General features: G+C 41.9%; 1 protein-coding gene across 1 annotated transcript; it reads right to left on the reverse strand.

The window, feature by feature from the left end:
- Window positions 1–203: 203 nt before the first annotated feature.
- On the reverse strand, window positions 204–18,998 carry LOC141013630 (protocadherin-10-like). The gene is made up of 5 exons (XM_073487415.1): window positions 16,485–18,998; window positions 15,534–15,592; window positions 15,214–15,320; window positions 5,120–5,488; window positions 204–1,580 (listed from the first exon to the last, which is right to left on the reverse strand). The coding sequence occupies exons 1-5, from the start codon at window positions 18,996–18,998 to the stop codon at window positions 1,561–1,563; spliced, it is 3,069 nt and encodes a 1,022-aa protein (XP_073343516.1). The 3' UTR covers window positions 204–1,560.
- Between the last annotated feature and the right edge of the window lie 5,096 nt (window positions 18,999–24,094).

Consider the following 24,094-nt stretch of genomic DNA (forward strand, 5'->3'; position numbering starts at 1 on the left):
TGAGGGCCACTGTCATAAAATATTAAATCAAATACAGTTTCTCATCAACTCATAAAGCTTTAGCTGTGGAGACATAAACAGAGGAAAGAGAATTTCTTAATTCATCTCACTTTCAGTCCGACTTTTGCTTTCACTACCAAGATATCCATTAAAATAAACACACACAAGACCTTTGGTTTCACCATTTTTCAGTTTATTGTTGGCATATTGGTGTGTTTGTGTGAGAAAGTAATGCATGTATACTGGATCCCACTGCACTGTGTACAACACCTTTTGCATTTGGCCACGTTTTTGTTCTGTTTCTTTATGAATGGATCCTTAAAGTTTTGGTTACAATGACACAGAATTACCATGGATTTCAATCTAAATTGTTACCTCCTTTTTATTTATAGACATAATCTATATCAATATCCAAAAGTGGAAAAAAATGAAATAATGTCAAATAATGAGAACTTGAGTTTTACATCTGCTAAGGCTGTTCTGTCTCTCTTTATGCCTCCCCACTGGGAAAAACAAAAAGCCTTTTTCAGGGGCACTTAAACAAGAGTCAAACCTCTGAATCAGAATGTGGAACCCAGCAAACAAAAAGCACTCCTTCAGAACAAGTAGATAGATAGATTTATATATAGAGTTTTATATTCAGCTTGAAACTTTTTAAAAGAGTACAGTAAACACTTCTCACACATGATAGAAACTACTTGATGTCTCAGAATCAAGAAAATGTGGGCCAAATCGAGCCCACGATAAGGTGAACAAACCAAACTCAAAGCAAAAAAGAACTGAAAATGAAAAGAGAAGAAAAAGAATAAAAAATAATAATAAAAAAATATTTTGCCCACAATCTTTTCTTACAAAGTTTGAAGTAGATCGTAAGATCGTAATAGACACCTGACCACACGAACAGAATAGAAAAATCTAAAACAGTGGTATTGCATTTTGAAATGCACAAAGATTCTCCTGTACAATTTGGCGCCTCTCAGCGAGTACAAACGCCTAAAGGGCTCAGTGGCGGTTTCTCTGGGTGGCTCTAGTTTTCGATTTGTCTTTCAATACACATAATTGTCCTCGTCTGGTTTTAGTTTCCTTAAAGATGTATACATCAGTGCTGTAAACAGGCACACACAGATTGGAAAAGGACAGAGAGATCAGTGTCCAGTTTTATCTCTCTGTCGTCAGTGTCCTTCCTCCTCCTCTGTTAGTTTCTCAGTCCTGCTGAGACAATGGAGTCCTTCTGGTAAGGCGATCCCTCTACCTGCCTGCACCCATCCATCCTAACCCCCTCCCCCGTGTCGACTCCTAATCCCGAGTGTGGGGTGCCTCCAAGGCCCGGCAGTGCTCCAAGATTTCCAGAAAGGATGGAACTCTTAGTTCGTAAAGGGGGTCATCCTTATATTGTGTGTAGTCAAGTGTGTTTTCATGTTTATTCTTTTGTTGGGTGAGGAGGGATGAGGGCAGGGAGGGAAATAAAAGTTGAAAACTTGATGCTTTTTTTATAGCCTTGGTCATCGAGGAGTGATTGTGCAAAGTCACGCAGTCTCCGGTATGTCCACGCGAAAGGAGCTAGCAAACCCCTTTCCTCGCTGCAAGAAGCAGAGAAAAAAAAGTCTGGTTAGTTGTGTGTCTGTTTAAGCGTAGGGGGGTGTCAAGTTTGTGTGAGAGGGATGACGAGAAAAAAAAAAACAGCATGTAAATGGCCTCATTCACACAGAACTACAGGGTTCACATGCACAACGAGGGGTAGGAAGTCTCACATCTCAGCTGGGCCATTTCAATTCACTCTTGTGAAATGGCTCATGGATAATATGATGATGTGTGATCATATGTGTCTGTGTCTGTGTGTGTGTGTGTGTGTGTGTGTGTGTGTGTGTGTGTGTGTGCGTGTGTGTGTGGGGGGGGGCAGTAGAGTTGGAGGGGTGAGCTGGTGAATATTACACGGCCAATTTATTTGGGGCAACAACAAAAGAGGGAGGCTAGAGTCTAACCTCTCATTCAGCCCCCTCCCCGTCTCTGTCTCCTGCCTCTGTGTCTGAGTTTGATGACTATAATCACGGGGCTCTAGCCATCAGCCCTCCACCCCCCTCTGCACCACACCCTGACCTGACCTCAGGCCCAGGCCTGCACCCCCTGGGACAAAAGAGTCTCTGTGTATCACTGGCTCATTTGATCAGATTAGCAAGCTTCAGCCTCTCGGTGCCATCTTTCTATCCCTTCCTCCACTCCACTCCTCTTGCCTCTCCTCTCTCCTCTTCCCCACCCAGCCTTCTCTCTGACTGTTGTTCCCTCTTTGCCAATTTCCACCTCCTCGCTGCCGCCCCCACACTCATTAGCATAAGGGCCACAGTGATCTACTTTGCAAGAGGAATGAGTGGCGGTGTTCGTGGGAACCGCAGTGATATCAGGAGCCCTCCACTTCGAGTGCTGCAGCACGAGCACATAATAAGCACATCCATGGTAACTAATAGAAGCAGAGCAGCAAACACAGTGTGCTTCACACTAAAGGCTGACAGGCGTAAAGTGGAAAACACAGAAATAATAATCATTTGAAACCTTTGTCATGGTTGCTGCTTGATGTTTGGTTGCCTGACAAGTTTATGAGGTCGACATGATTCACATTTTCAAAACAGATTTATTATTCAAATTTGAAATAGCAATGTAATAGAATAAATACATAATTTAATAATAATAATGATTTCAATCGAAAATCCAATGTTACCATTTTTTTCATAATTGTATCTTTTGGTAACACTTTATAATAATCGTCATTTATAAATGTTAAATCTACAGTAAAAATGATTTTTAGTTATAAGCTATTTGACTGAAATGCTTTATAAACCTTGCAGGAAGCTCCTTTAATCCTTGCTGCCTTGTAACCTTATTCAGCTGTTCTTTGTAAAGTTGCAACTGATGTTTATAAACCTTTACAGTTTAAGTATAGGCATTTCATTGTTTGTTCACAGTCAAATGACTTTTCACTAAAGCGTTATTATAACTATAACTACAAATGTACCATTTATTGTTGATGGTCATTATAAAGTGTTGCCTATCATTTCACAGCCTGTTATTGAATTATTCCATTTTGTTTTATTTTATTTTATATGAAGTATGAATTATATATTGTCTATTTTAGGATTCCTCACCTTATACTGCTAAACTAAATTAGTGCTGTAATAAACTGAAATCCATAATCAATATAATGTTCATATGTAGTCAAGTGAATGTTCTGTTTTCAAACTGTTCACAAGCGCATTGTGACTGCACTTTTTATGATTGCATTAGTTAACAGGTTGTCTTCTCTTCTATTCATTTAGATGATTTTGAGATATGGTTCTATTGAAGTAGCATCACCTCACATCCGAACTGTTAGACTTGATTCATTTTTCTTATTTCTTATTTTTTCACTGTTTTAATTGCTTGTTCTTTACTCTGCATAAACAGCATTATTGCTGTAATGGATAGATATTTGTAAGAAATTTTCAAGTGTTTTAGTTGGAGTACCGTGTTCCAACCACCAAGTGACGAACCCCCAGAGCCTCATCCACAATTCAGGTTGATTATTATCCTGTATCTCTTACTACTTTTATCTAGATTTTAAAACATTCTTTCTTGTGCATTTTTTTTTTTGTGACTGAAAATACACCTGTCCACTCCAGCGGATATCATGCACCAAAGGGTATGCTCTGCCTGTTTAGAGTTTGCCTTACTTTGCAACATAAAATAGTCTTTAGATTTTATCTAAATATAGACTCAATAGGCAGAACATATTTGGTGCATAACATCCACTGAAGTGAACAGAGCTACTGTATATTCAGTCACAGCTACAAAAAAAAATGTAAAAAAGGACAAAAAAAATTATAATATAGATAAAAGTATTTCTAGCATCTTATTTAGTTGAAAAATGTTTAGCTCTCTGGTTTACTGAGAATGTTAGGATTTAACAATGACTGCAGAATCACTGCACTGTACGTTCATAAAACGCCTTCAGAATAACAGATAGTGAAAAAAAACAAAAAAAACTTATTGGCATAATTTTTCACTTGTTTGAGAGTGAAAACAAACATTAAAAAATGATTACTTTGTGATCGAATTATTCTTGCATGAAAGAGTTAATATAATGTCGGAGTGAACCTGATGATTATTCTCTGTGAGAACGCTGCAGTGTGCTAGAAGACAGCCTTTTATGAAGAAATTATAATGTGAGCAATTGGTTGCTTGGATATAGCTTTTTGATCCAGAATGTAAAAAAGCATAGCAAATGAATAAAACATTAATTAAATGGAAAAAAAATCCTGCTGTTCCTAACAGCATGCTGTGGTTTTAAATGACGGCACTAAGGAAGCAGCGGTGCTCTGACAGTTTGATAATTCCAGCTAGCTGTGTCGGATGATGAGAGAGGGGGCCTCTTCAGGCACTGCTTGACAAAATTATAATTAAGCATTATCACCAAATTGCAGTGATTGAGGATGTATCTCTTTGTGGCCCTTGAATGAGAGTTTAGAAACAGTAATTCCTTGGGAAATGTGCCTTTTCCTTTTTTTTCTCTCCTCAATTATCAAAAACTTGTTTTGTTTTTTTATCCCTGCTCCAGCGCAGCGACGTCCGCCGAATGAGAATGAGCTGTCGAGCACACAGCCTGCTATTTTCCTTCTTCACTGGTTGAAAACAGCCATTTTCAGTGTCTCTTATATTACATCAGCCATTTTTCCATAATGTGACAGAACCCTTATACTAACATCTCCACCCACATCAGAGCAACATTAGATCACAATTGCTTTTGGCATGCGTAATTTGGAAAGGCCCACAGGCCAATTACTGCTGGAAGTTTGTGTGTGTGTGTGTGTGTGTGTGTGTGTGTGTGTGTGTGTGTGTGTGTGTGTGTGTGTGTGTGTGTGTGTGTGTGTGTATAAGCACACACTCATCACAGTCGGAGATAATGGAGATGCTTGAGAAAGAGGGAAGAGTTAGTTAAACACTCTGACAAGAGCACTGACAGAACAGGGGTCAGACCTGAATTTCACACTTCCTTCCACCAACCAATCCAGGCAGAAAATTTAATTTGAGATGTCTTTTTTTCACCTAATTCGATCAGCAGATCAGAGAGCAGGACGGCCACAATACTCACTTAAATAGGCTGGTTTATAAGGTGCTCTGGAGCTAGGCAGAAATGCTTCCAACTCTTTCCTCTCTAGGGAGCCCTGGTGATGGCTGAGGTGATGATGTTTGAGAAGGTGGTGGTGGTGGAGGTGGTGGTGGAGGTGTTGGTGACTGAGAGGCGTCTCTTTGCCAAAGGTGGAGAATGACTGATTAGCTGTTTGCTCGGGGCTTTCAAATACCTCTGTGTCCGGTACTGAGTCCATGCCGGGCACGTGGAGGTTGCTGCGGTAGTCTGGGCCCTGGCGCCCGTCGGAGGGCACAAAGCTGGGCATCCAGCAGCGATCAGAATGGCCCAGGGCCTTACACTCCTCTGTGCAGTTAGAGAACAGATCGGCCCCTGTACATGACAGAAGTGTAGGGAGGGAGGAGAAATACATGAGAAAGGTGTTTAAGTCTTTAGCACTGGAAACATGATACATGAGCGTATTCACACACAGAGACATTACACAAATAACTCCATCCGACGCATTTACCCAAGACTTTCACAATATGTATTTATGCAACCTATGCTTTGATTCTTCACGTCGGGGCTTTTTGTTTCACCATCATTAAGATCAAAGCCAACTGCACAATGGATAGAAAAACCCAGCTGCTAACACACACACACCCGCACACACACACACACACACACACACGCACACACACACACACACACACACACACAAAGAACTGTGGAACAAAGACTCATGGGAGTTTTGGTTCTGCTTTGTAAAGTCTGTGAAAAAATAGGATTTAATAATGTACAATATCTACCCAGTTTTGAGGTATACACCTGACTATTTTCATACGATGCTACTTTATACTTTTTACTCCACTACATTTATTTAACAACCACAGTTACTAATTACTTATACATTACACATTTTCCTTTACAAACCATATCCCAGCCCTCAACTGTTTCACTGTTGACTAACAATCAAATGCTTTATAAACCATGTATTAAACCCTTTGAACTGTGCAATAAAATCTGAAATCTGTACAACCTAAGCTAAAATGTTATGTAAGTCAATAAACATTAATAAAATATAGAAGTATTTAATCAAAATCGGTAATGTTTTTTCACCAAATGTTACCTAATAAAAACACAAAACATATGAGCCAAAAGATTTCTAAATTCAAATATGAACCATCCATTTCTTAACACTCTACAACTTATTTAAAGTATGTACACATTTTAGTTTTTGAGATATGTTCATTTTCATGAGCAGAGTAAAGGCAGTGTTTTGGTGGTCTCATCAACAATAGAAATATTTCCCAATTGCCTACATTGGTATTTTTGCTTACTGTGATGTTATTTCTGGGAGTATCTTCAAATGCTCAAAATACTCACAACTACAAAATACACTAGAATCAAAACAACCTACTCTGACTGTTTCTCTCAGTCTCTGAGACTGACAACTATCAACCTGTTTCTCTGCTCCCCGTCCATCACCCACTGGCACCGCTGCATGTCATGTAACATAATGATGTCATCACTCGTGTACAACATGATACAGCGGGAGACAAGAGCCTAAACTTACTGCTGCAAATTGTTTTTGCAGCAGTAAGGATGCTCAGCTATTAAGGTTATTATTTTAGATTGATTTAAAGTTCTCTGCGAGTTAATCACTATTTTGCACATTATACTGGATTAAGCAGGATCGTGTAAACAACAATCTCCTGCAGCCTGTTGCGGGCCGCCTCAGTTTTTATAGGGTTAAGGAATTATAAAGGTTGATAAATGTCTGTTCAACTATATAATGTCCATCCAAATAATGTTTACAGAAGAACTACACAGTCTTTATCAACCATTTACAAAGTATTATAAACTTAAAAGTCAAATAACTATTACTTAAAGTAAACTAACTAAACTTATTTATTCATGATGGGTTTAAGTATTACTGAGATTGGTTATTATGAAAGCACACAGTGAATGTACAGTACCTACAGATTATGTCCAGAATTTGAGATATCCAGGCTCTTATGTAAGAACAAAGAAGAATGGGGAGTGTCAATCAAAATAGCCTTATTGGGCCAGGGAAATGTTCAAGGGCATCACTTTATGTTGAAAAGTGGTGGAAGACATAACCATGCTGACAAGACACACAGAGGCTCTGACATAAGTACAGAGAATGGTGAATGGCTATTTAAAAAAAATAATAATAAGTAGCAAAACTCTTCTCAGGAAAATCATATTTGAGAAAAAAGCAAAGAAAGTAGTTTCTCAAGTGCTTTCCTTGAATACAGATGGGACAGACTTGTACTTTTATTTGGATTTCCATTTGATTCCCTTAACAAAGGCATTTTACGGTCCTTTCACTCTTACTATTCAAGGTACTACACATCATTTTGAAAGTACATGAAATTTTCAACTCAGGAATTTGACTTGTAATGGAACATTTTTACGTTGTGGTATTGATACTTTTACAGTCCCTTAGTAAGCACTCTATTTAAAAACTGTTTTCAAAGCGAGAACATCAATTTTGCAAAGCATTAAATTTTTGTAAATGCAACATATTTTACAACTACTTTTGAAAGACTCATTCAGCATTTAAGACCTTTAAAGAAGAATAACTTCAGCCAGTGGGTGAGATGCTGTGAAGCAGTTTCTTTTGTTTCTTGGATGTTTTTTGAAGTGGCAGAATCTTCAAACCAAACAGTAGCAGATTGCTGCAATCAAAGAAATTATAACTGACAAAAGTTAATTTGCATTTAAATCAGGCAGATTTCTTGCACTTACTTAAGAAGCTGATATTTTTGTTGAATGATGAACTGACTGACAGAAGGCTCCAGTTTTACAAAAAGTAAAAAAATCTATCTATTTATGTAAAAATTAAGGTTAATCTGGCTCAATGTTGTCAGCACCTCTGAGTCTTCACACTAAATTAATTTAATAATGCAAGATGATAATACATTTTCTTTAGTGCCATACACACTGAAGTTATACAGGGGTGATGCCACATCAAAATGTTTGTGCCTGTCCCTGTTCTCAACGCTAATAAAGATTAAGGTGTTAGAAAACAAACAAGAAATAAACTTGTAATGATGTTTAAAAAAAAGCCAGTTAGTAAAGGAGCTTATGTAGGGAAAACATTCAAGTTTCAAGCCAGGATTTTAAATATACTGAAGCCATTAAGTTGTAAAACTTTTTAATGAATGCATTCAGACATTTTTAGTTATTCACCCATCATTTTCTGTCAATTTAATTTCCCAACATGTACATCTTAATTGGTTGCAAAAATGTTCAGTTGTCAAGAAAATACACAGTGTTTGGCTTGCCAGACATACTGCCTGTTGTACAACACTATGACCTCAAATACATAAATCAGATGCAAAGCATCAAAGGTCATTGGATGATGTCATTTACATGTAGCAACATGCACGTATAAATATATGTAAATATATAGTATATGGTGAAATGTCTATGACACAGCAAAAGCGTGTGTGTATATGTGTGTGTATGTGTTTGGGTGTGTGTGTGTGTTATAGGGAGGTGGGTGCAGTCTTTAAAGCCATTGCCAGCAAATTGCTGTGCTCTCTTTAGCTTGGGCATTAGATTAAGTGAACCACAAACTCAATGGTATTGGATTACCCAGCCTGCCCCTGTCCTGGGCCCTCACTCTCACCCCGTTTACTAAACCTATTGTCCTATGTGAAAGGCTGGTCACAGGTACAGCTGAAAACCAGTTTGGGCATGTTTGCTTTCATGTGGAGTAATTATTTGTGAGGCTTTGTAATGACTGCAATTCTTAGTGCGAAAATCACCTTTTGTCAGGGAGCAAAGCAGAACAGTTAGCAGCGCCGTTAGCTGTTCAGTGCAGCTATTTAGGCCGAGTGTAAGCCTTAAGCCAAATTGTGTTTTCATTGCCCCATATGTTTTTTGCAGTCGGGCCTAGATCCTGTGTATGCATGTATTTTGAAACCTAAATCCGCTTGTTTTGTATGTGTGTCTGAGTCGCTGTTTGGGGCTACAATCTGAACTGTCCAGCGAGGGCTATCTGCTGCTAATCCCTCTGAATACAGACTGATTAGGCTAAGACTGCTGCTGTCCCAGTAAGTAGAGTGTGTGTGTGTGTGTGTGTGTGTGTGTGTGTGTGTGTGTGTGTGTGTGTGTGTGTGTGTGTGTGTGTGTGTGTGTTTTGTTGTGTGTGTCTGTAGCGGTCAGCAAAGGGGGAATTTGCTTTTGTTACAAAGCGGATTAATTTGGCTTGCCATCACTAGCAGCTTGGAAAAGTGCCCAGTCTCCTAACGAGAGGGTTTCTTATTAAATATTAACCAACAAGCCATAAATACACCATCACATTATGTTTTAATACGGCCTCTTACACAGGAGGAAACAACTCACTGTACCGCTTGACAGGGGGAGCAACCAGAATGCATGCTGGTTGCTGACATACTGTATCAGTGCACCTGGAAATGCAGGGAGCGCTGCATTGTGCTGAGCAAAAAAAAAAAACAAAGTGGAAGGAGGACACAGATTACAAAATGGATGCTGTGTTAATTCTCAAAATGGGAACAGGAAATGGGGCATTTTAGAGTCTGTCAGCGAGATAAGACTCAAGCACACACTCGTATATACATTCTCAGAGAGAGACAGAGGGACAGGGTGAGTAATTTCAGCCACTAAGCCAGATCAAGACATATTGATTTTTCTTGTTATTTTGGCAATATTAGATGGCACATTAGGCAGTCAGAGGGAAACAAAAATTCTGCTATAAAATTGAACCCTTTGCGCGCGCACACACACACACACACACACACAAACACGGCTTGAGCCATGCTTAAAATGTGAATAAGGGTTGTGGGTAATGCCCTTATCTCTCCACTGCGTAGCTCACCAACAATTTTCTCAGAGCAAACAGTGGGCCTAGTCCAGCTGCAGAGTACAGTATCTGTCCTCCTCTTCAAAAAAGAACTGTGTCAACATGTCTTGCACTAAGCCAAAAACAAGCGGAGAGGCCAGCGAGCAGACAGCGGGAGGGGAGGGTAATGCGATCTTGAAGAGCGCTGACCCTCGTTACTTCTGATGCCTCATCTTATCATTCTGCACGCCGCTCGCACAGGGCAAACGTAAAAGTCTCGATAATAACCTTCATTTGGTAATTGGTATGCAGAGGTCTGAAAAATGAATTACTGATCAGCGAGCTGTTACCACGGTGATAACGTGAACTGCAGGCATAAGAAGGAATTCATCACGGCAGCAGGGAAAGATGGGAGTGGAGTTGGGGGGCGGAGGGCTGGAGAGAAAAGTGGATAAGCGCCTCGACTTAATCTCCTCCAAGTGCGTGACATTGGCTATATTGATAATATGTACTTTACACATGTATCAGGACTGGAAACAGGGTCCCTGAGGGGACTATCAGGGAAGAGAAGAGAAGTGGTCCTAAAAGGTCCAGCAACAAATGATGAGCATTGTGATTTAATTGACAAGGAAATGTCGCCATCACAGAATGAAGAGAATGACCTTTAACTCAGAAAGCAGCAAAATGTCTTGCCGTTGAAAGTGGCAGAAAAAATTGTGATGAAGTCCTCACATGTGGACTAGCTAGGATCACAAAATGTTATGGTTGAAAATTGCTGTTTTTTAATAAAATAAACCTATTACAGTTTGCATAACTGATAAAGTAAAATTAGCTGGTTGCAGTTTCTGCTTTGTGAATTTTCTCTGATGTCTGCTTTTCATTTAATGAAGTATTTTGTTAGTAGAGCCTGACTGATATGTCAGTGGGCTGATATTATCGATTGATCATGGTATATCATATCGGCACATATGTTGTTCGATATGTGCCGAATGAAAACTTTTTTTTAACAAAAAAAAAAAAAATGCTTGATTCCGAGTGAAGTTTATTGTTTCAGTTCACACGTCATTTTTGGACAATAAAGTTTTATTGATAAAATGTAAAATATCCTGCCTCCATTAGATACCTATGATTCCCATTGGCTGATATATCAATACTAGAATTTCTTTACTCCCTAATAGCAGTATTGGCATCGGTACCAAAAACGGTCAGGCTCTAACTGAAAGTGCAATTTTGAGCTATGTTGCTTAAACATTTCAATCATATGCTACTTTTTACTCATTATACTCATTATAATTTTATATACTGTCTACTCGTTATGGATAAAACTGTTGAGTTAAAAATAAGTTCCACTTTGATCAGCTGCAACATTAAAATGACTAAAATGCATACATGTGATGCATTTAGTGTTATGTTATTTGTCACTGATAATTCAATTATAAATGCTGGATGGTACCTGGACAAGAACTTTTCCAGCTTCTTAGCCAAGCACAGCACAGCGAATGACCTGTCATGTGTTTCCACTATCCTCTCATATGTTAATTAATTCTTCTCTTCCATACATTACAGGTAGGTGCGTATAAAGTGAGACAGGTCATAGGCTACATAACATTTCTATATATGAAATGCAACTATATTGCAAAGTGAAAATACATGTATATGAAACATAAAAAGAAAACTGTATAAGTGAGTGATGGTAATTTAAGGAAAAATATATGAATACAAGAGTGAAAGCAGATTTGTATGAAATTACAATATGTATGTGAGAGGCACAGAATAAATTATGGCTTGCACAGCCACTCATAGTTCTGCTTAATGAGTGACATTTAGAATGCGGGAATTCGACTTGTTTTTGTATTATGTTATTTTCATTCCTACTTCAGTAATAATCTGAGTTTTGTTCCACCACTCACCTTTTCATTTAGGAGCACCAGCACATTATTTAAGTGCATCCAAGTTAGTTTCTTCACAAATTCTGTAAATGATCGTAAACATGAATTAAGGATCAGATTAATGTTTTCTTCATTTTTATGATAGAACAAATAATAATGAGCCCAATTCAAAATGAAGAGAACTATGTTTAAGGATGTGATGTCTCACAAGTCCTCTCGTTAGCGTGCATTGATTTTAAGAGCAGTACAGGGTGTGGTCTCACACATGCATGCACACACAAAGAAATGCACTGTACAACGCACGTGTGCAAGATGTTTATAAAATCCCACTGTCGGCTTAATATTTATTCAGAGGCAACTGTCTACACATGCAGTTGTGTTTTTAATCTGACCTGCTGAATAGCAGGTGCACTGGTGTAACCAATGAAAATGTTTAGTCGCATTTCACAGATTTTTGGCCGTCTGTGCAACCTAAATAATTGCATCCTGGAGCCCTGGAAATGCTTTATAAAATATTTATCAAGCAGTTGTAAAGGCTTGTAAATATCGTCACCCAGATAATGTTTATAGATCATTGTTTGTTAACAATCAAATAAACACTTTTTTACTAAGTGACCAGTTTGATTAACTAGAAATGTAATGTTTATTAATAATGGTCATTAAAAAGTGTTACTGAATACAGTAGTATTCAATAACACAGTAGGCATGGTCATAGTAGTAGTAACAGTTTTAGTACTTATAATGATAAATATAATAATTATATATCTATACATTTGAATTTGGAGCTCTACTGCAAACTAGGCTGAATTTATCAAAAAAATGTAAAAAAAAAAAAAAAAAAAAAAAACTAAAAAAACTTTGTGGCATGGTAGGACGCATATATTTTGTTGTTTCACCATCACAGGTGAATTCTGGACTCTTTCTGAAGTGCATCCTTGAGGAAACATTGAGTGGTTTTGAGTAGGGAACAAGAGAACGTACAGCCTGAAGCAGAAATTGTTGGCACGGCGACGCAGCCAGCAGCAGAAATGTATGTGTCAAATGCAAGGGACGAGGCTAACACGCCATTGTGATAGATGACATGGACACGTGTTTATTTAACATTAGCATTTATTAAACACGGGCGTGTTTCGAGTGTGGTCGTTGCTGACAAACTCAATTAGCACACACAGAGTAAAGCCTGTGTTCTTCTCTCAGCATTGTGAGAGCAGAATTGCGGGACACTAAGCCACGCTATCAATTATCCTAATCAAACAAAGACTTAATGCACAGCAAATAATCTGTTTAAAGGCACTAAGCTGATTGATAACTCTGCAACAAAGTAACTGTATCCAATTTGCCACACCAAGGGTACTCAAAGTCAGTCGTGAAGTTTTGCTGGGCCTGCCACTGCATCACAATTAGACATACGATGCTGCATATATGAGAGTAGGACTGTATGAACAGGTTGGCAATGAAATGCCAGTACACTGAAAACTGGACATAAAGCACCTGGCTGACCTGTCCTGATTAGGAAATAAATCTGTTCCACAGTGGTGAAAAAGAAAAACTAATACGACTGAGATGTGTTTGCAGTTTAGAGTATCAAAAACTGTCCATGCGGAAAGCAGGAATCAATCGTCTGCTCAGATTCGTAATCCAGTTTCAGGGTTCGATTTTCAACCGGGCACAAATCACACTGTGATGCAATTAGCATGTGCTCAATTGATTAATATAACTTGAAATGGAAAATCATTTGAGGAAACTGATATTTACCACCCACTCCTGTACAGGGGCTTTCTGTTTAAGTCTAGTTTTAAAAAAGTTTCGTGTGGTGCATATTCCTTAATAAATTCACATTTTTCCGTGGAACACACCTCAATAGATGCCCACGGGTAACCGTTTCCTACACAGCATTTTTACGTTTTATTTTATCAGATTACTTTTATTTAAACAAGATTCTTGTACAGCTGCTTATGTAATGACATCTAACATTTGTCAGCTTTGACTTATTTGATGAGAGAGAGAGAAAGAGTTTACACTCCGAGAAGTATGGCATTCAAATCATACCGACTTGTATAAAACAGTGTGACTACTTTCAACAGAATATGAACTCTGGCTAGCAGCATTCAAATTACACACTAATGCACTTGAAATAGGACAGGTCCGTCCACATAAAGCGGCTGGCTCAGTCTCGATTAGAAGAAGTGAAAATGTTCTACTGTGGTGAAAAAGAAGTGTGGAGCAGCCCTGAATCTCTAAATCTGAGCTTATTAGAGCTAAAACAGGGGCTGTGGTGGCAGGACGGGGGTTCCGCTCGAAGTGTTTCTGTTTACGGAGGTCTTTGTAACCCATCTAGGCCTACTGGAGAGACAGTGGAAGTGGCAGGCAAGCTCCATTTGGCACGGCAAGGGGGCCCTGCTGCGAGCGACCAGACATGATGACAGGCTCTGTCCAAAGAAAGCTCGCCACTGAATGAAGACATAAAACCAGCATTCATAACTCAGTGGGGCCCTATTGTATGAACTCAGATGGGTTCCTTTAGGAAAGTAAGATAAGAAAAGAAAAAAAAGGAGAATGGGTCTGGAAGAATGTGGTCAGGGAGGAGGGGAGGAAAAAGAGAAGTACGGAGGGAGTGCAGTGTGAGAGTTAATTAATTTAATGAACGAATGAATCGGCTGTGTTGTTTGCTATGGCCACAACCTATTTGGTCCGCTTCCCAGCACTCCAGTGTGAGTGAGGCCTCATTAAAAAGCCCATCGCGTCTCATTGAATGGTCTCCAGCACCAAGTGACCAAGCTCACAGGGAGCGGGCTCATCGTTAACACCGCCACATATTTACAAACAACAGTGCCGGGGTTTGCTTTCTGCCCGCCGACATGAAATCACCATGTGTCAGAAAAAGACAAAAACAAATATTAAGAGTCGTGCTCCAATAAAGGGCGAGTACTCGGAGGCAGCTCTCAGGGAGAGCATCTTATTGTGTTACCAGCCATCCCAAGCTTTTTATCTTATTGTTAATTCTTTTTTTAGGGATGACAGGAAGTCACGAGCCACATGTCACGAGAGAGAAATCAGAACGTCTCCAAGAACAACAGCATCTGCATAAAAGCTGATTGTCTGACACGCTGGAACGTCTCCGGTGATGCTGACTCCAGCTGTGTGTGATGTTCGCCCTTATTAAAATGAGCTTTCATTTTTCCAACCTACACAATGAGCTGGAAGAGTCGGCCAATGATCTGCTCCTGGACACGCACAGCATAGTAACCACATGCTAATCAGCAATGCCAGCTCCAGTCCTACGGAAGCCATAGGGCCATTGATTCGCCCTCTGAGCATGCCGCTTAAAAGAAATCAAATAAAGTCGTAGAGAATAAAGCGGTTCATACAGTGACAGCAAAGTCAGCTCTTACCAGAGGAATGGCCTCGGTTGGTGGCGTCGTGGTCGCTGTCTCCCTGCTCGCTGTCTCCGTGACCGCTGTCTTTAGAGCTGACCAGGTCTGCCTCCTGAAATGCCGAGCTGTAACCACAGAGAAAATAAAATCAAGGCCTCTTTTTTTTTTTGCATTTTGCTGGTTTCATCTAATAGCAGTTGTGATTATTCCAGCCTCTTTCTAATCTTTCTGATCCCATCTCATCATGGAGAGCATCATCACAGTAATGTAGAGGCAGTCGACAGATAAGAGGTTTATGACAGAGGGCGACAAGAGCGACAAGCTCTTTCCATATTTACCTGTTGACACGTCTCGGCCTGTCAACCAGGTAGCTGAGTTCAGCTCGCTGGTGTTTGGTCTGAAAGAGAAGAGGTAGTTTTCAGTTTGTGTGTGTGTGTGTGTGTGTGTGTGTGTGTGTGTGTGTTGCATGAGCAGCTAGATTAGCACAGGAAAACATCAGCACCATTGAGCAAGAAAGGATGCAACCCACACAGTTCCATGTCGATGTTAGCCACCCTGAGCTGTGTCCAGCCACTACACATGTCACTCCTGTGGTGAGGAGTGTGTGTTTGAGGAGGTGAGCTTTCCCACGAGGAGGGTGTGTGTGTGTGTTGGGGGGGGGGGGGGGGGGTATTTTGTTTATGTTGCCATGGCGCAAGATGAAGTAAGGCACCTATTCAGGCTGGCACAGCCAAGACGTGCATTTTTGTTCTAGTGCGACTCAGCAACTTTGTGACCAGTTTGCTTAATATGAATGCACCTCTCCCCAGGGACAGGGTCTCTCTCTCTCTCTCTCTCTCTCTGTCTCTCTCACACACACACACACACACACACACACATTCACAGCAACCAGCAGCCTCTGGGCCACCATATATGTTGTTCTACACTTCTCAATGCAGATGTTTTTTTCATTTTGAAGACTGCAACATAAACATGCAATCACTGGTCCGTCAGGGCTGCTACAGATAACATGTCAGCTGCAGCAGCCTAACCATTGTTTGCGTGGATCCCTTTCCTGAAATAATGCAGATGATGTTGTGGCATATCTGCTTTACACTAAAGTGAGGTTTAAAAAAAAGAAAATGAGGTAATGGAAATGGCCCCTGAATGAAACGTTTTGAATGCGTCATGTCGGGATGTATTTAAATTGGACAGGGAGGCAGGCTTCACGTGTCCTGTCTATGAGGATTGACATGCTGAGGGTCTCTGAATAGAGGGGGTTAAACCGTAGGTATGAGAGGGACTCTTACCTCGTTTGATAAAATGCTGCCATTTGATATGATGTCAGGCTGCTGGTCTGTGTACCCTGTCACTATGGCCCCGCACGGGTTGTGATCGGTGTCTGTGCTCCTAGATGGACTACACGGCTTTAGGAACATGAGGTCGGTTTTGGCAGACTCTGGAGTCAGACATACCTGGTAGCAATAGTTCTGGTTTTGGTGGTGGGAGCCGAAGCTCCCTGACTCCTCCACGGGGACTTGGGCCGTGACGGCCCCGCTGACGTTGCCAGCGCTTTGCACCAGCATGATATCCGACTTGCTGAGCTTTTTCTTGCGGGCCCGGGCCTGTCGCGAGCAGCAGGAGCTGCAGCCCAGGCAGCATTCGCTGGTCAGACAGGTGTAAATGTTGAGCTTTTTGTCCTTCTGGCAGCGCACGGCCAGCACAATCATGACCAGGAGAAAGATGAATGAGACAGAGCCTAGGGCGATGATGAGGATGAGGGTGAGGTCCAGTGTGCCCTCTTTCCCCTTAGCGGTGCCTCCCCGGTCCCCACCTCCACGGCCTTCAGCCACGCTATCCACCAGCATCACCAGGACGCTGGCGCTGGAGGACAGAGGCGGCTGGCCGTGGTCTCTCACCTCAATCAGCAGGTCATACAGCTGGTGGGGGTCTCGCTTGGGCGACACCCGCCTCGCCGTCCGGAGCTCACCTGTCCTCCAGTCCATCCTGAACATGCCATTCTCGTTGCCCCTCTGGATGCTGTAGGACAGCCGTGCGTTCTCACCGTCATCAGCATCCATAGCCACGATGCGGGTCACTAGGTAGCCCGGCTCAGCTGAGCGGGGCAGGGGCTCCTTGGCTGTACCGTTCTTCCCTATGGGAGCCAGAACCAGGGGTGGGTTGTCATTCTGGTCCACGATGATGACTTTGACCGTGGCGTTGGAGGAGAGCTCCGGGGTGCCCGCGTCTTTGGCCTGCACCATGAATGTGAAATCTTTCAGCTGCTCATAATCAAAGGACCTGAGCGCGTACAGATAGCCCGTCTCCTCATTGATGGACACGTAAGTTTTGACTGACATGCCCTGTATATCGCACTCTAATATTGAGTAGCAGATGAGCGCGTTCTGACCGATGTCCGGGTCCAGAGCCGTCACAGCGTGTATGTACGCTCCCGGCACGTTGTTCTCTGTCACATACACATCATATATGGGCTGCGTAAATGTGGGCGAGTTGTCGTTCTCATCGGACACCTGGACTCGAATGGACTTGCTGGTGGCGAGCGAGGGCGTCCCTTTATCACGCGCAACCACAGTCACGGAGTAGGAGTCAAGCTGCTCCCGGTTCAGCGGCCCGTCGGTCACTATAGTGAAGTAATTCCTGAACGAGGATTTTAATTTGAACGGGACGTCGCCGAGGATTTCCACGTGAATCTGTCCGTTTTCCTCTGCGTCCCTGTCCGTCACACTCAGCAGCGCGATGACAGTACCGGGAGCCGCCTTCTCACTCACCGACTCGGTGACAGTGCTGAAGGTGATCTCTGGTGCATTGTCGTTCAAGTCGGTGACTTTAACCAGCACTTTGCAGTGCGCGGGGACGGCGTTTGGCCCCAGATCCTTGGCCTGGACGAAGATCTGATACAAGCTGCTCTCCTCGAAATCCACCTCTCCGCGCACCTCGATGCGTCCGGTGCGCGGGTCTATGCTGAACAGGTCCTTTACGCGGCTGGAGATGTGGTTACTGAAGGAGTAAACTATCTCCCCGTTTAATCCCTCGTCCATGTCGGTGGCGTTCAGCTGTATGACCAGCGTACCCACCGGTGCGTTCTCCGAGAGGCTCACCGTGTAAACCGGCTGGTCAAACACCGGCACGTTATCATTTGAGTCCAGCACTTTGACCACCAGCAGCGCGGTGCCTGTCCGGGGAGGCTGCCCGCCATCCACCGCGGTCAGCACGTACCGGTGCGCCGCCTGCTGCTCTCGATCAAGCGGCTTCTCCAGGACCAGCTCCGCGAACTTGTTTCCGTCCGTTTGGGTCTGCACGTCCAGATAAAAGTAGTTGTTAGTGGTGATATCATACGTGCGTAAAGCGTTAGAGCCCACGTCCGGGTCGAATGCGCTCTCCAGGGGGAAACGGGTACCCGGAGTGGCGCTTTCTGAGATCTCCACCGTGATGTCTGTCTCCGGGAAGCTGGGGGGGTTGTCGTTAATGTCCACCACCTCGATTTCGACCCGAAACAGCTCCAGCGGGTTCTCCAAGAACACCTCCATGTTGAGCTGGCAGCTGGCGCTCTGCTTGCAAATCTGCTCCCGATCGATTTTTTCGCTAACGAACAGGACGCCGTTCTCCAGGTTCACCTCCAGGTACGGTGTCCGAGAACTGGGCACCACCTGGAAGCGGCGGGAGGCCAGTTTGGTAAGGTCCAGTCCCAGGTCCTCGGCGATATTCCCCACCAAGGTGCCATGGTCCGCCTCCTCCGGCACAGAGTAGCGTATCTGAGAGAACACTCCATCCGTGATGCACAGGATGATCAAAAGCACAATCATCGCCGGAAAAAGTGCACTTGGGTAAAAAAAAAAACAACAAAAAAAAAAAACAAAGCAAAACAAAGCAAAACAAAAAAACAAAACAGAGATTATAAATGATATTATCCTCTGTTAATGACAAAATGTCAATTTATATCACCCATTGAGTCGGGAGGCAAAAGTCTCCAAAATGCGTAAAAGTCTCCAAAAATGTTTGAGGCGTCCGGAGAAATCAGTCCAATTAAAAGAGAGGCATGTTGATATTTTAAAGGAGTTTTACTGATTGCAGAAGCTTTTTTCTCTTCTGTCTCCGCCGTATTGCTTTTCAGACGCGTCCCGAAGAGACTACAGCGCACATTCCAATGAAGCGCAGTGCTGCTAAAGTGATGAGACCAATCTGGAGAGGAGTTGGGAAAAAATAATTTATAATCCATACAAGAAAAAAGAAAAGATGATTTTTTTCTTCTTCTTCTTCTTTCTGTGATGGTCCCTGATCAGAAAATAAGTGTGGGACTTTTCCTCTCTGCCGCTCTGCCTCTGTGTCTCTTCCTGGAACCCTGCTCCCTCACTGCGGTCACCTCCACTCCACTCCACACTGACGCCGTTCACTCAGCTATTTGCTTTTTCCCGCATCGCGCCTCCCCTCGCAGCCCCCGCGGCTGTAAATCATGCGGAGAGCTCTCTCCTGATTGGATAGCTGGGTTGCCTCTCAAGTGCGCGCCGCCCATGTCTCCCTCACTGCTTCTCTATCTCTCTCTACCTCCCATCAGCTCGGACTGGTCTCTCTTTAATATATCTGACGTAAAAGAAAAGAGGGATAGGGAACGTCGAGGCTGGACAGTCATGACTTTAACCCATCAGTTGCCAAACCACCACCTACCTGTGATGTAAAGCGCATCATGTAATGAACCAGTGTGTAATTAGACAGAGTGGGGGACTTGTTGACGTGGTGGCAGGGCCTGTGTAAGCCTCAGGACAGGGTGGGCGAACCGGGTTAATGCATGCAAATGTTGTGATATGTATGCAGTGAATCATTCGCCATTCGTGTGCTGCTCTTAAGGCTGTGCGTTATAATTGCACCCGGTAGAAGTAACGTTAATAACTGTCCCCCAGCCACACAGCAGCGTGACAGGAGAGACAGGCAGAGCGTTACATCTGCGGACCTCATACGACCCCTAGTGGTGGAGTTGCAAACCAGAAACTGATTCACACTAAAAAAAACACTAAGCCTCCTCACACCTTTCTCCTCTCCTCCATCAGCAAATAAGAATAAATCACTTCTTCTCTTTCTGTCTTAACCCTCAAACACTGAGAACATATTTTTTAGTTTTTTCCTATTCCCATAACCTATATATACAGCTCTGGAAAAAATGAAGAGACCACTGCGAAATGATCAGTTTCTCTGATGTTGCCATTTATAGGTATGTGTTTGAGTAAAATGAAGAGTTTTGTTTTATTCTATCAACTACTGACAACATTTCTCCCAAATTCCAAATAAAAATATTGTCATTTAGAGCATTTATTTGCAGAAAATGACAAATGGTCAAAATAACAAAAAAGATGCAGTGTTTTCAGACCTCAAATGAAACAAAGAAAACAAGTTCATATTCATTTATAAACAACACAATACTAATGTTTTAACTTGGGAAGAGTTCAGAAATCAAATTCAAACAGCTCAGCTTTGTTTGATTGCTTGTGACCATCCATCTTCCTCTTGATCACATTCCAGAGGTTTTCAATGGGGTTCAAGTCTGGAGATTGGGCTGGCCATGACAGGGTCTTGATCTGGTGGTCCTTCATCCACATCTTGATTGACTTAGCTGTGTGGCATGGAGCATTGTCCCACTGGAAAAACCAATCCTCAGAGTTGGGGAACATTGTAAGAGCAGAAGGAAGCAAGTTTTCTTCCAGGATAATCTTGTACGTGGCTTGATTCATGCGTCCTTCGCAAACACAAATCTGCATGATTCCATCCTTGCTGTAGCTGAAGCACCCCAGATCATCACCGATCCTCCACCAAATTTCACAGTGGGTGTGGGACACTGTGGCTTGTAGGCCTCTCCAGGTCTCCGTCTATTAGACGACCAAGTGTTGGGAAAATTGGACTCATCAGAGAAGATGACCTTACTCCAGTCCTCTGTGACCCAGTCCTTATGGTCATCTGCAAACCTCAGCCTGGCTCTTCTTTGCTTCTCATTGATGAAGGGCTTATTTCTAGCTTTACATGACTTGAGCCCTGCCCCTAGGAGCCTGTTTCCAACCGTTCTCGCCGTGCACTTCACCCCAGCTGCCATTTGCCATTCTTTTTGTAGGTCACTTGATGTCATCCTACGGTTGCTGAGTGACATTCAAATGAGTTGACGGTCATCTCGGTCAGTGGAGAGTGGTTTTCACCCTCTGTCGGTCTGTAGCTTTGTTGTTCCCAATGTCTGCTGCTTGACCTTGTTCTTATGAACCACCGTCTTAGAAATTTTAAGGATGGAAGCAACCTGACGCTCACTGTATCCCTCTGCCAGTCAAGCCAGAACTGAACCCTTCTTTTCCTCACTCCAAACTTTTCTTTTCAACTCTTTTGGCATGGTCAATTGTTATTTTTTGATTCCATTTACTGTTGAGGTACTACTAGCACTGTTTTTGCCATCCAGCTGGTCCTATTGTAAGAGGATAGTGATGACCACAGCAGTGGTTTTTATACTTTTCCTCATTAAATAAGATTTGGTTCAGGTGATCACCTAATCAGTACCTCATTAAGTAGAATGAGTTGTGCTTGTGTTGGAATTCAACAGACACTGGAATGGAATGGCTGTCATACATGTAGAGATGCTGATTTCAGAAAAAATTGCAGTGGTCTCTTAATTCTTAAAAACTGTGTGGCTTCCGTGATCCTAATTCCCCTCCACCTGTTCACCTGTGACTCCCCTATATAGACTACGTTACCACCGTGATTCCCTGTCTATGCCCCCTGGTGCGCAGGTGGACGAGCAACACTGCTATTTACATGACTCACCAAAGATATACACAACATAACATATTCACACATCAAAATTGGCTACAACACATATATTTCGTTTACTGACCATGCAGATGTGCCCAGTGAAGTTCAGAGAGTAAAAGGAAAGGTTATCAAATCATAAGAGAGGACACTGAAGCAACTGGGACTTTTTTCAGAGAAATATATGATCCATTGGACATGAACAATAAAAGTAGCTTGGTTACAAACACTGCCTGTTGGTTCAGAGGAAGAACCTACAGGCTTCCATGATGAATCAACCCTGCAGAACGTGATGATGTAATCAGGTTCACGACGGAGCTCCTGAATGTCTAAAGCATATGCATAGGATTAGCAGGTCAAAATGTATAAAACATTTTAGAAAAATATATTTTTTTATCTGCTGGCGGCTGCCTGGGTGTTTGAGGATTAAAGATAAAAGTAGGCATGTCTACTGAAGAATGGTTTATCCAGGTCAATATACAGAATTCCTATTTTGTCAAATATATATGACTTTCAATTTAAAGATAATTTATTAAATTCAATATATTCAACTGCAATTAAAGTAACACGAAATGTTATATAATATTCTGTGTACAGTGCTTTCATGTTCAGTCAACCCAGTCTGCACAGGTAGGTCTCACACTATTGAGTTATAGAGATCTGACATATTCTGTTTATAAATTAAAAGATAATTTCTAGAACCTGATTTCTGATGAAAATGATTTAGATGTCATCATACCTCGTCTTGCTAAAATTAAGTAGTACAACAGTAGTACAAGTACAACATTAAGCTTTGCAAATATGGCAATAAACAAAAAACAGATTTGTCGCACTAAATTTGTATTGATCAAAGAATAATACACAACTGAGCCATTGAACTCCAAAACCAATAACACATTTTGGTATGTTGTATATACCGCCACACTGCCAGTGTGTGCAAGCAGATACAGCAATTACACGCATTTTCCTCAGGAAATGTAAATATTCCAGTTTATTTATGTTATTTACCTAAATCATGTGCATTTGTTTTATTTCAGCTCGGGGTGTGTGAGAGTCTTTACTGCATTTTGCGGTCATTTATGGTTGTGCTATATTTCTAACTCTGACTGATTTGTTAAGTTTTAACTACCTTCACTGTTTAAAGAGTTCTGAAGGTCAGAAAGCGAACATGGCACAGAATGTTAGGATCATTGGCTGTTATTGAGCATTCACTCAGGAAGCGAGGCTTTCCATTTTGAACAAAACACAACCTTTTTCATTTATCTCTCCATGACTGCATATTTGAAAAGTGAACAATTCACCATCTGTCTTTTTTCAGCATATTCACCAAAAATCAATTTGTAAATTTAATTGTATGGTTCTGATTTATAATCCTGTGGATACCTTGGATGTCACTGAAGTAAGTGGTGAAATACTGACATTGCCATTTGTGATTAATATTGGCAATTGGTTATTTTACCCCAGAAGAGAACCTCTGTCTCTTTTCTCTTTCTGATGTTATAAAGAGTTTGTTTGTTAAGCTGCCTTCACCTAATTGTTTTTCAACATTGGATTTCTCCAGCATCAATGCTGAACTGTTGTGGTACTTGTTCATAAACCTGATGAAGGTTGGTAGACCGTATCATCATGCCAACAGTTAGCCATCTGTGTACCGAGGTTTTTATTTTATTTTATTTTTTTAAACTTTTATTCAATGTTTATTATTTCTATTCTTCATAAATTGTCTCCTTCTCTTGTCTCATTTCTGTGAACTGACACTTGACCTTGTTCCTAGTAAATCAGTGCGGGGGACATCCGTGTGTCTGAGTTCAGCTGAGTGAAGGAGGAGAGCAGCTCATGTCAGATCGAGTGCTCCCCCTAGTGAACCACCACAGCACTACATGTACAGAGTGGTCTCCACCCTGACTGTCTGCTGCTGGATTCCAGAATGACCACAGATAACACAAACACATACACACACACACACGTAAAGCTGCATAAGTGCGTGATTTATGCTGTCTGCAGACTGTCAGAGCGACACAGAACAAGCCAATGGGGGAGAAACATGAACTGGGTCCAAGAAGAGATTTTTGAAATCAAGTCCCATCAAGTCAGTGGTGCAGTCAGACATGCATCACTGTCTGCT

Source organism: Pagrus major, chromosome 18, assembly GCF_040436345.1.
Source record: "Pagrus major chromosome 18, Pma_NU_1.0".
Classification (NCBI taxonomy): Eukaryota; Metazoa; Chordata; class Actinopteri; order Spariformes; family Sparidae; genus Pagrus; species Pagrus major.

What these genes read in the sequence shown, in the direction of transcription:
- LOC141013630 (XM_073487415.1), bottom strand. Translation starts at nt 18,998, where the DNA reads ATGATTGTGCTTTTGATCATCCTGTGCATCACGGATGGAGTGTTCTCT. An exon ending in AGGCCGAGACGTGTCAACAG is followed by an intron (nt 15,321 to 15,533) that starts GTAAATATGGAA and finishes CTGTGGTTACAG; the next exon opens with CTCGGCATTTCAGGAGGCAG. An exon ending in CAACCGAGGCCATTCCTCTG is followed by an intron (nt 5,489 to 15,213) that starts GTAAGAGCTGAC and finishes TGTCATGTACAG; the next exon opens with GGGCCGATCTGTTCTCTAAC.